General features: G+C 31.7%; 1 protein-coding gene across 1 annotated transcript in view; it reads left to right on the forward strand.

The window, feature by feature from the left end:
• The window catches only part of LOC149478377 (zwei Ig domain protein zig-8-like), a 123,193-nt gene extending 113,411 nt beyond the window's left edge, over positions 1-9,782 (forward strand). Inside the window, exons 6-8 of the mRNA XM_089709583.1 lie at positions 1,470-1,589; positions 2,816-3,013; positions 9,399-9,782. Of these exons, the coding sequence (XP_089565709.1) occupies positions 1,470-1,589; positions 2,816-3,013; positions 9,399-9,532 (452 nt within the window). The 3' untranslated portion in view covers positions 9,533-9,782. The remainder of the gene's footprint in view (positions 1-1,469; positions 1,590-2,815; positions 3,014-9,398) is intronic.
• The last annotated feature ends 2,745 nt before the right edge of the window (positions 9,783-12,527 follow it).

Raw genomic sequence — 12,527 nt, forward strand, 5'->3', positions numbered from 1 at the left:
GAACTCACGGTGTTTTGGGAAGATTAAATTGTCCAACGACAATGTCACAAAAGTTATAAAAGGTAGCTCAGATTTAATCTCGCGTCTAAAATTTGTTTTACGAGCGTGTTTATCTATTTTTTCCTACGCCCATTGGAGGGAGGCGTGATAAGACTTTTTTGTATCTTTTAATATCTAAATAAGCGCTGTTTCATGAGAAAATGCGAGCGAATCTCTGGCAATGTTTCGGAGACTGATTTGGAACTTTTGTTGTTGAAATTAAGTGATTTTGGACGGTATTGTCTTTTTCAATTAAGATTAAATACGTAACAACAAATTCGTACTTGAAGAGGTCATTGTGCTTCAGATGGATTTGATGAAAGAATATGCTAAAAATAACTTTTTAGGTCAACACTATCATTGACATAAAGTTACTGACTTATACATTTATTGTACCTACTGATCATATAATTCTGCGTAATGATTGCAATTTCTCTTTGCAATCTTAGTTATTGTTAAGCTTTTAGTTATGATAAAATAAACAACACAATATTTTCATAGCCATAAATTAAGCAAAAGATAGTATTTCGTTTTCAGAAAGAAATACAGACAAATCCCTTTTCAGAAGTGCGTTAAAAAGGAAAATTGTAGGAAATAATAAACATGTCCTTAAAGTGTACAAGCTGTAAACGAATTTGATCCTTATTTAAACGGAATACCATCCAGTGTTATATATCATGCAGTAACAAAATTAATAAGTGATTGGCGACCTTTAACCGCAAACTTGGCCCAGCTTCTGTCATTCAGAGAGCTCTCGTCATAAATTAAGTTATCGACGAGGGCATACTATGGCACTATGCTACTATGTTAATTGACTTTTAGTATGTCACGACCGTTCTAATTTAATTCAAAGACAATTTCCTTGAAACACTTTTATTTTATGGTCTCTATTGACCCTTGCTTCGTGAAGTTAGAATTTGTTTAGTTTGTGTGACCTGTCTTTTGTATGACGTAGTACACAGAGGTCAGTGTCGGGACAAAATACTAGTTCTTTTTTATTAAATCGAGAAATACTGACCTAGATCACTGAATACAGAGTTAGAGAAGATCTTGGAATTTCATAGAAAACGCGTAGACGGCACAAATGTTATATCACTGAGACCTGACTCCTGTGCACAGGATTTAAATTTATATTAGACTCCCATTTATTGACATTTTATTATAACAATTACGAGTTCTACTATAGTTACATAGCTCAAGTTATAAGTCTCAAAGAACAATAAGCTTTGAATTAAATTGAAAACACTTTTTGAATATAATTTTTAACAGACCTGAGTAACATAATAATATAATATTCTATACATTCATATAATAGTCTTTACATAATATATTGACTAGCCATTTGCCTTACCATTTGAGAAAAATGAGAAATGTCATATTTCCGCATATAAGTGTATTGATTTTTATGTTAATTATGATCTCTTCAACAGAAGCCAAGGCGCATATCCCGGGTCCGGCCGACCTGTACGTCAAGACTGGGAGCTCGTTGTCCCTGACTTGCATTTTGAGTCAGGGTCCACACGATCTTGGTACCATATTTTGGTATAAGGGTAAGTATTGCTTAATTTAATATAGTAATATAGTTCTTGTGATTGAAGAAGATATGATAGGTTTCGAAAAAATTTTATAGTACAAACTGCTTACGGCTACGCCCGGCTTGATACGCCTTAGTTTATACTCTGTAAAGATAGTTCTAGTGGTAAAATAATCAATACAATTGTTTTGGTGTTCGTTTGATACAAAAATTAAAATTTATCCTCCTTATGATATTAGTGTTGATTCTACAATTTTCAAATATCAGTATTATTTCCAATAAAGTTAGTAATTACTGCACCAAAATAATTATTATCTATTACCTGGACTATATTTTACTTTTTTACTCTTCCACGTAAAATTGTTGTATTTAATTAACCTTTTAAAGTCTATAAATAACTGGAAACTCACTTTTATTAATTTGATACTACGGAATAAAATACAAGGAGAATTTACGTATTTTAATTCAAACTATTTACTTAAAAATCTCAAACAACCCTGAAATTTGATAGAAGGCGTTTGTTTCTAGATTATTCTATCTATAAAAAATTCTGTACTACGTGCCGAGCACACGTGTCAGAAGTAAAACATCATACAATTTCTCAAAATACATTAAACAATATTGCAATCATAGATAGAGAATTAATATTACCAAACCTCATCCAATTAATTCCTTCCGAATTACTATACGAAGGATTATAGCGGTCTATTCTGATTGTAAATTAATATTCCGTCCTTTAACCAATATCTTGAATTTATTGAATTCATGGGACAATGGAATATTTTACTTAAGAATCCATTTCTGACGCTGTTCGCGGTAATTCAATGTACCGTGCAATCGAAAGTCATTGTGTGATGGCTTCGGAATTTTTTCTATAGACAATCACTTTATCTTTGACATATTGGGATTAACAGCCCTTTTTTGAAGGAAAATTTCACAGATATTTAATCTGATGCTTAGCGTTAAATTGTTCTTTACATTATCTATATATAAAATGACTTTTAATGAGAGTCGTGAATTACTTAAAATTACAGACGAAACCGCTGAAAATGTATTTCTATAGCTATTTGTAATGTGTTATTATGATACATAAGCTACAGCACTGCCAAGTATCATCAATATCTGATCAGTGTTTTCGTGTAAAAGAGTAACAAACATCCATACATTCTTACAAACTTTCGCGTTTATGATATTTGTGATATTAGTTAAAATGACCTCATTAAAACAGTTACTTTTTTATAGGATCAAAATTAATAGAATATAAGGAAGTGGAAGCGAATGAAATAGTAGAGCAGCCGCGGATCAAACTGAAAACAGAATGGACTGAGCTGCTGACTTCAAGGCTGACTATCAGCAAGCTGCTGCCAACAGACAGCGGGAATTACAGCTGTGTACCAACCATGGCTGAAGCCGCGTCTGTTAATGTACATGTTATAAATGGTTAGTATTAAATGATAATTGGTAGGTAGGGACATAAGAATATACTGAGTTGCTGATATCAAGGCTGACTATCAGCAAGCTGCTGCCAACAGACAGCGGGAATTACAGCTGTGTACCAACCATGGCTGAAGCCGCGTCTGTTAATGTACATGTTATAAATGGTTAGTATTAAATGATAATTGGTAGGTAGGGACATAAGAATATACTGAGTTGCTGATATCAAGGCTGACTATCAGCAAGCTGCTGCCAACAGACAGCGGGAATTACAGCTGTGTACCAACCATGGCTGAAGCCGTGTCTGTTAATGTACATGTTATAAATTGTTAGTATTATATCATAACTAATTAGTAGATAAATTTTATTAGACTGATGGTAAGGTACATATTTAGACTTAAGAGCATTTTTCATAATTATTGCAGTAATTGATGGAGCCCCTGTCCCTCCTTTTTACTGTAATTTTCAATATATTAATAAATAAACAGAATTCGAATAACATTTTATTAAATCTAGGCACAGTGTAAAAAATATATACCCGTTTTGTAGATCTCCTATTTCTAGACTGCTTCAAATATAGTTCTTAAATCAATTCGTTGTCTAGAGTACTACGTTCTATGTAATTTCAATGTCGAATTTAATGTACTCGATCCTGTCCCGTGAATTATTTATTTCGCCCTGGGTACCTTGTACATCTGGTACATTATATTACATCTGGTACATTTCATGGTACAACGTTTAACTATTTAATCATCTGTGGTTTAACCATTTCGTCATACAATGACTCAGCGTCAACTTCTGTTCCTTTGAAGGGACATATTACACTTTTAAAAAGGTTTATGTCTTGTTTATGTTATTATCTACCAAGCAGGCCCAATGCAAGTTACAAATCAGAATTGTTCAATTATTAACCACCTTAAAGATTTGATGTGGATAATTTGCAGATAAACAATAATATACTGTTACACGTAACTTCTGATTTGATATTTATGTGGATGAATAGTTGTCATTTTAGTTGTCACTGTTTCCTGTCCGAACATGCTTAGCTGTTGAATAGTATAAATTGCGGCGTTCCTTTGACTCGTGGCGCATTCGTACGAATCGTGCCTAGGGGCTCGGACGCTGTTTATACGACGTTCGACCCAACTACCCTCACTTTACTAATAGTCGTTGACTAGCTGCGTTTTGTTATCAACTACCTACATCAATTAGGTAGCTGTGTAGAATCGCAGTACATTCTTATTACGTTCAAACTAATATTTTACTAACTTCGCGTCTTATTTCTTATATCAGAAGCGGGATAGAATTCAAGCCTAAACTTGTTAATTGTTTTTAGTTTACGTAGTTTTGTAACGGCATACTGGCGTTTGTGGTTTTTCGTGCGTTGTGTAAAATAAAAGTTTGTTACGTGGATTATTGCAACGGGAATGTAGTTCATCGAAGGAGTTGTGTGTAGTGATCCAAATCGCTAGTCGAACTCTGGCGTTGAGGTATTGTCTAGTCGCTGACGTATCGTAGTGATGTATTTCACTAGTCGTACGAGCGTAGATATACCAAGATACGCGAACGGAGTGCCTATGTCATGTGGACGTGATTATTGTTCTGTCAGGTCAGTCTGGCCGAGGCAGGATGGTTGTGTAATCCCGAGATGAACTACCGTAGTGTTGTAATACGAGAATAGGCGTACGAGGACGTACGATTGTCAGTATGGCCGTGTTAGACGTAACTTCTGATTTGATATATTTTATGTGGATGAATAGTTGTCATTTTAGTTGTCACTGTTTCCTGTCCGAACATGCTTAGCTGTTGAATAGTATAAATTGCGGCGTTCCTTTGACTCGTGGCGCATTCGTACGAATCGTGCCTAGGGGCTCGGACGCTGTTTATACGACGTTCGACCCAACTACCCTCACTTTACTAATAGTCGTTGACTAGCTGCGTTTTGTTATCAACTACCTACATCAATTAGGTAGCTGTGTAGAATCGCAGTACATTCTTATTACGTTCAAACTAATATTTTACTAACTTCGCGTCTTATTTCTTATAATACATTAAATACTGACCCAAATACTATGATGTTCTTAGATATTGTTCTATACACCTCTATTATTAGTATAGTATAGTATTAGTTCCTAAAACCATAGAGCTTGTGTGCAATAGTATAAATTTAAAAGTAAAGCTTTTTCAGAATTAAATAGGAATTTCATAGTTCATTAATGCACATTACCAATTCAAATGCACTATTTTTTTAGCAATGAATGACGGAACAATACAAAATAGTTAAATACTATAAATAAATATCGAAGTAAATAAATCAACAACGCACTCACAATTCTCTCGGCAATTACCGTTCATGATTCATGGCAGTGTAAAATAATTGTATTATATTCATAAATGTAATAACAGAGATGCAGAAATCACATCACAATCAAGTATGAAATGTTTAATTAACTTATTATCATTTTATTGGTACTTATGTCGTTTGTGCACGAAATTTTGTTAAGCATGTGCTTAACAAAATGTGAATAATATGTATAAAAAAGGGACCATTCTTAGAATTCCCTGGCTAATTACGAATTATTTGTGAATTTAATAACACATAGAAAGTCTATTCTAAAAAATTGCACTTACTACATTTTCATTTACCTATGTACGTATGATCTATTTCACAATAATATAATGTGAGCAATACAAAACATTTTTGAAATGGTTGTCTTCTGTTGTCTTATTCAACGAACAAGTTTGAGCCAAGGATTGAAATACCTATTAATAAAATTCATTTATTTACATGACAATACATGATATTAATACAAATTTAATTAAAATAAATAAAACGAAAAGAATGCTCCATTTCATTAAAAATGTCATATTTACATTGATTATTTTCACATTACTCTTGAGAATGCATCATTCATTCGACTGCAATACATTACAAAAATGACAATACATTAAAATATAGTCAAAAATCATCAACCCAAGAGTAAAAAAGAGCGTGTGTGCCGAGCACACGTGTCAGAAGTGAAACTACTTTGCCAAGGTTCAAAGATACCAATATGCTCACTTAACCATGACGCAACCTTGAAGTTTTACTCTCAACGTGCCTAAAAAAGTTTCAATTCTATAATATTAATCAATAGAATTAAAGGTGTATAAGTTCCTTTCGACTTTGAAGGGGTTGAGAAAGTGGTTGATATAATAATTTCCCCTAACCGGAGTGGTTTAAATTTATAGAAGCATGACGCACATGTGATGTGTGGTAATTTTCTAATGGCTCCATACTTAATTCAATACATTTACATCCATATTATTAATGTACATAAAAGCAGCCTAAATCATCCATTCAGTTCCAACAACTTTTAACTCGGCAATTGCTGAAACACAAGTAAACACGAAATGTTTCGAATACCATTGGGTAAATTCTAATTTGTGAACACATCACGTCCTCATACATATTCAGACGGTTGACCTCGTACAAAAAAATACAAATTTAAATGTACAAAAAGATATGTTTTGCAAGTCACAGGAGGTTATGTGAAAACCAAGACGCTTATGTGTTGTTTTAGTATTATTTTAGTCTATTAAGATCGCACTTCAAATTCTTGATTTTACAATATATCTACTGATTAGTTGTTGTGGTAAGATGTGACTTCGTCTATGTGGATGATTTATAAGATCTCAAATCTTACGTTGTAATTTCAGTTTAAATAAACACTCCGATTTTACTATACATTTTTGTGTGAAAAGAAACACGATTCCTTCCGTCCTTACAAACTCTTATTTTAAGAAATAGATACGATCATCCTACAATTTATGTTTAAAAAATGTACATTTTCGTCTTCAATGCAAATTTATCTTTATGCCATTATAAACCGTATGTAAAGCTGCCCAATGCTGCCTTAACTATAAGCGCAGGATACATTATCCTAAAAATGAATATTACCCAAACATTGCCATGCTCAATCCATGTTATAAATAACACTCATAAAGAACGGTTTATAAGATTAACGGTAATTAACCGAGTTTATTTCACTCCAGACAATGCTGAAGATTACTCAGGTCATTTTGAAAAGGTAACATTAGCATTACAAAATGCTACATAATCGCAGGCTATTAAGATTCCTTGTTTTAATGTATATTTGTCGTACTCATTTGTTAAACTGGTTTATTTAAATGATTATTCCTTTGAGCTATCTTCGAATATTTTATTGTTCTGAAATCGTTGACTTTCTGTCTCTAAAGCGACAGGAATTGATTATGTTTTCTTTCTCTCTTGAATGGAATTAATTGATGTTAATTAATATCTTTGGTGTTGGATCCTTATTAAGCTTTAGTCTGAAATAAGGCTGACAAAGTAAACATAAATAGGGTTGTCTTATTCAATTTATTATTTACGGACGTTCGTAGCTAATGTCGAGGTCGGTGCCAACAATAAAATATATAGGAGTTCCGTTAATAGTTCGGAATGTTAATAAATAAAATGTGTTATTAATATTTGTTAATTTTGGTATACGTTGGTGACTTTTGTAAGAACGTTTTAAGTTTTTTCAAATGAAAAGACGGGTGTCAAAAAAAATAGATACAAATATCAAATTTTTCTGTAGAAAATAGGCTAAACAACATACTTTACACGCATAATTTGTATGTACGCGTATATACATTAATTATATTTCCTAGTATTACATAATAAAGGCCATCATTACATGCGATACTACGCTTAATTATCTATTTTATAGTGATTATATTCCTTTGTGTACGCCATTCTTATCTAATGTCTAGCCATAATATTATATCATCGTTAATGTTAATTAAAAATTATATTCTTATCAAAAATTTTGTAGGAAGATCAATTTTGCCCAATGTTCAAATACAAAAGCAAGCATTACCTATCTTTTTTAGAGCATTGGATGCAATTATAAGAACAGATAAAAAATGTCCATCACATATTAACTTAGGGTATTTTTTTATCGATTAATTCGTCTCCCGAATAACTTCTCGCCATCTTTTATTTCAATTGCAACAAGACTACCAGAGTGATTAACATGATGTCTAATAGTTTAGGAAAGTTTAGGAAAGTGATGGCGCTAGGTAACCTATGTAGCGCTGTCTTTTTTCCACACTGGAAATAATCCTGCTTTAAGACATGGTACGGCAGGTGTATTCATGAAAAATATTGACTGTCAATTAATATGCAAATGAGATTTCGCCACCGTCCTACCCAAAGTCATGTGCTTTGTTGGTGATCAAAAGGCTCATAGGAATAAATGGGTGTTAGGTTTAATTCGTCAATTTCAGCTGGTTTTAGGTTGTACAGTTCTTAATTGCTAGCTCCTTTGATACGAGTACTCTATGTTCTTTAGAATTTTACAATATTTGATTATTCAATTAAGTGGTATCTATATAAAAATAGGGTGCTTAACTAGATTATGATCTATCTCTGTACATAACAGATATGTTTGGTTTTTTTAACAGCAAAAATGCATATATATATTTTTACAAATTTTCCTGTTCAAAACATGACTAGGATTGCACTTAAAGTTATAAAAATTAAAATATATGAGAATAGTATTTTCTATTGTTTGATTTTACGCGAGTATTATACATTTAGAAATTAAAGACTTTTACGGTGACCACGTGACCACGATCGCTGTAAAGTGTTCGAAACGTCGGGAAAATAATAATAAAATGATTAAATCGCGTTTAAAATCCGTTAAAAAGTATTTAATTTCTAAATATATGAGAATTTTTTTAAATTCGAGATGTGAGAAGTGCAATGAACTTTACCTGCATACGTCACAAATGGAACTAAAATAATATGAACATACATTTTATTAGTAGCTGCTCTCTTGCTATTGTAGAGCGCCACAAGAATTTTATGTGTATTTATTTATAATATTTTATGTGTATCTTCATTCATTAAATAAACTAGAAATATTGTTATTTTTGCTATGTCAAATACTACCCTGAAATTGATATTTGGTAGTAAAAAATCTTATTGGTGAAAAGTTTCAATTTCGTCTAGGTTTACATGTTAAGGTGATATATTCCAAACTAGCTTTCACCGGCGGCTCCGCCCGCGGTTTCAAAGAAAAACTCGCATAGTTCCTGTTCCCGTGGAATTTCCGGGATAAAACCTATCCTATATTACTCGTGGATAATGTAGCTTTCGAATGGTGAAAGAATTTTTAAAATCGGTCCAGTAGTTTATGAGCCTATTCATTACAAACAAACTAACAAAGTTTTCCTCTTTATAATATTAGTGTAGATAAAAATGCTGTTATTATCTATAGTCGTGCTCTTATAATATGCTGTTGTTACCTATCCCTATTTTACCAATGATCATCATAGCATATATAATTACTATTTTTTGTATTAATACAGTTTCTCTTTACAGGCGAGCATCCAGCCGCGATGCAGCACGGCAACGCGAACACAGCATCACCCTGTGCGCTGTCTGTCAACCTCCTTATATCTTTATACTGCACTCTAGCTACCTTATATACGAGCACCGTCGACGGGTTCAGATGAAAGTAACAAGACATCTTCGTACGAAGAAAATGGATTAAAAAATAGTTTTAAGTAATGTAAAAATGTATCTAATTTCATCGTTTTAAAGTACATTTTTGTATGGTTTAGTTTGTGAAAAGACTTCTTTCGAAGTGAGAGCATTGACCACGTTATATGTATTGATAATAATGTTAGATTATGGGAGAGTGGCAATGATTAATTAAATAGTAAAGTTTTATTGTATTGGCTTATACATTATGTTCACCTCTTTTGTACGACACATTATTAAGTTTTAGTTTTCTTGATTTGATGTTTTTAATTATATTGTTACCTATATCCCTAGTTTTAATTTGAAACTTCGGTTTATAGTTTTTTATTATTTGTATTAATTTTATTTCTGTATGCAACGCAAACAAACCTATGAAACGCATTTATAATGTTTTTAATACACATCTATATATTCAGTTTATCTTATTATAATACTATGAAACAAAAATAAGCTCAACTGATGCATTTCTTACATTAGATTTATTTACTAAGATTTACATTATTTGACAATTCTAACTGAATTTAAAACATGAATTTATGAAAGAATAACAGCTGAAATAATCTCAAATAATACTAAAAGCTTTTCACAATACAAAAGTAAAAAACTACAATTAATTTTAATTAACAAAAACAAACAAATAAAACTACTTTACAATATCGGAACGTATTATTTCATACATGTCATAAATAAAAAACAAATTCCCATGAAGATAGAAATGGGAATGAATTTCAGTACAATGAAAATAAAGAGCATTATTTATCGTAACTTCTGTTCGAATGTTTTTTGTTTGTCACTGTTTTCATTCCGTTGCTAGTGTTTGCCAATAACTGATATAAATAATAATTTCGAAATATTATCTGAATGGGCGAATTTGTTACTGTTTTTATATGGAATGAAATTCTCAATAATTCACTAGTTATGCCCCGCGGTTTTAACCGCATTGCTCCGCTACTACTAATGTCTTAGGCTATAATATCATCACACTAATGATATTATAGCCTAAGGCCTTCCTTGATAAATGAACTATCTAACAGTGAAATAATTATTCAAATCGGACCCGTAGTTCCTGAGATAAGCGCATTCAAACAAACAAACTCGTCAGCTTTATAATATTAGTATAGATAAAAACAGTAATGTATAGAAATCAATTGAGAAGGATCTTTTTAAAATATTTTTTTTAGTTGCTTGTAATTAAATCTCAACTAAAACAGATATACTAAGAAAGCAATGTCTAACTTTTTAATTTAATATGTACATTTTTTGATGCCCTGATGGTTAATTATAACTTGAATCGAAATCTTTATTCGGCTTAACGATAACTTGAGCAAAGGTAGTTTGTTATGCAATAAAACTTGTAAATCCAAAATCGATTAATTTTAGTTCACGCAAAGTTAGATTTTAATTAACTCTGACGTAATCTTTTATCGAGTATATGCATGAGTTTATTATTATAAATATTTTGTTTTGTATTGGGATTTGATTTAACATAGCATGGTAAGAAGACCGTACTTCTTTACTCGAAACAGAAAAAAAACTTAAGATCAGAAAAAAAGGAGCGAGCGAGGAGGAGGAGGAGAGGAGAAGTGAAACTTCTTTGGCAAGATTCAAAGATACTAAAATTATTCCATGATGTGACGGTATTGCCATGACGCGACCTTGAAATTTTACTCTCATCTAAAGAACTTTCACTTCAAAAATGAAATAACTAACGAAAAATACATAAATTGAAACATTTATTAAATTTGTCTAATCACATTTTCATCTAGAAATCATATTTATTTTATTGTCTTCAATATCTAGTGTTTAAATGTAAATTAAGAGCCCATATAAATAAATCCGCCCAAAACCGGTTTCATCAGCCCTGTACAAAATCAATTCAGCACGCCACAAAAAAGATCAATGTTACCCATGTGTAACCTCTTTTGCCTCATTTATTTTCAAGACCGAGTACATATAAAATTATCCTTTAACCTCTAAATTGAACGTAATTCAATATATTGGAAGTAGGTCGTGTTAACCATGCGAGGATTTTATTTTCTTTATGCAAAAGTTTTGGAAGAATTCACGTAAAAATAACGCAATCAATCTTGTTCAAGGAAAGGTGATACAGTCATTAGTAATTCATTTTAATTAATAGCCACGTTGGATGTCAAATTAAGATTTTGTGTTGAAAATAAACACGGACGTGTATCTAGTTTCATGTTACTCAATCACTCGTTTATATGTGTTTGATTTTTCATTTTAACGAACTCATTATTTAATTGACGGTTTTGATTTTATGACGAAATGTTAAGCCTACTAAGCCTAAAGGCTACTTACTCACCTACCTGCCGCAGGGGCAATTTTGGAAAGAATCTCGGTTGGTGCAATTTCAACTGTTCTCTAAATTGCCCTGCTTTCCTATAAAATTAGGGAGCCAATTAAGGGTGCAATTGCAATATTGCCCCTGCTGCAGGCACGTGAGTAGACGACTTAAGCTTCAGTTGTAAATGAAGTCGTGATATAAATATATAACTTTCCTTTTATTTACAATACATTATGTAATTTCACATTAATTAAAATAAACAATTTAATTGAATCCACAAAGCAATAATGAAAATACTGTGGCAGCTAATTTTTCATCCCTCGTTCATTAATTATTATAATTGGTCATATTTCTAGATTGTCATATTAAATGTTAAATATTTTATTGCACATAAAATTAAATTATTATTTTAATTTATATTGACATATTCGCTCATGTACATACAACAATGAATTATTATTAAAACAACATGATTTCATGAATTGTTCTCGGGTGTAAATTTAACTAACATTTATTTATTTTAAACACTTTATTGTGCTGCCAACATAATAATAGTAGGTACAATAAAAACTTAAACTTAGTCATACAGCATAGAAGGTGGCCTTATTACTATCAAGTACTCTCTTCCAGGCAACCAACAGACTGCGTGAAAACAATATGAC

This window comes from Colias philodice, chromosome 22 (assembly GCF_061535455.1).
Source record: "Colias philodice isolate Cphi_HAF_F1 chromosome 22, ilColPhil1 Martin Lab GWU primary, whole genome shotgun sequence".
Classification (NCBI taxonomy): Eukaryota; Metazoa; Arthropoda; class Insecta; order Lepidoptera; family Pieridae; genus Colias; species Colias philodice.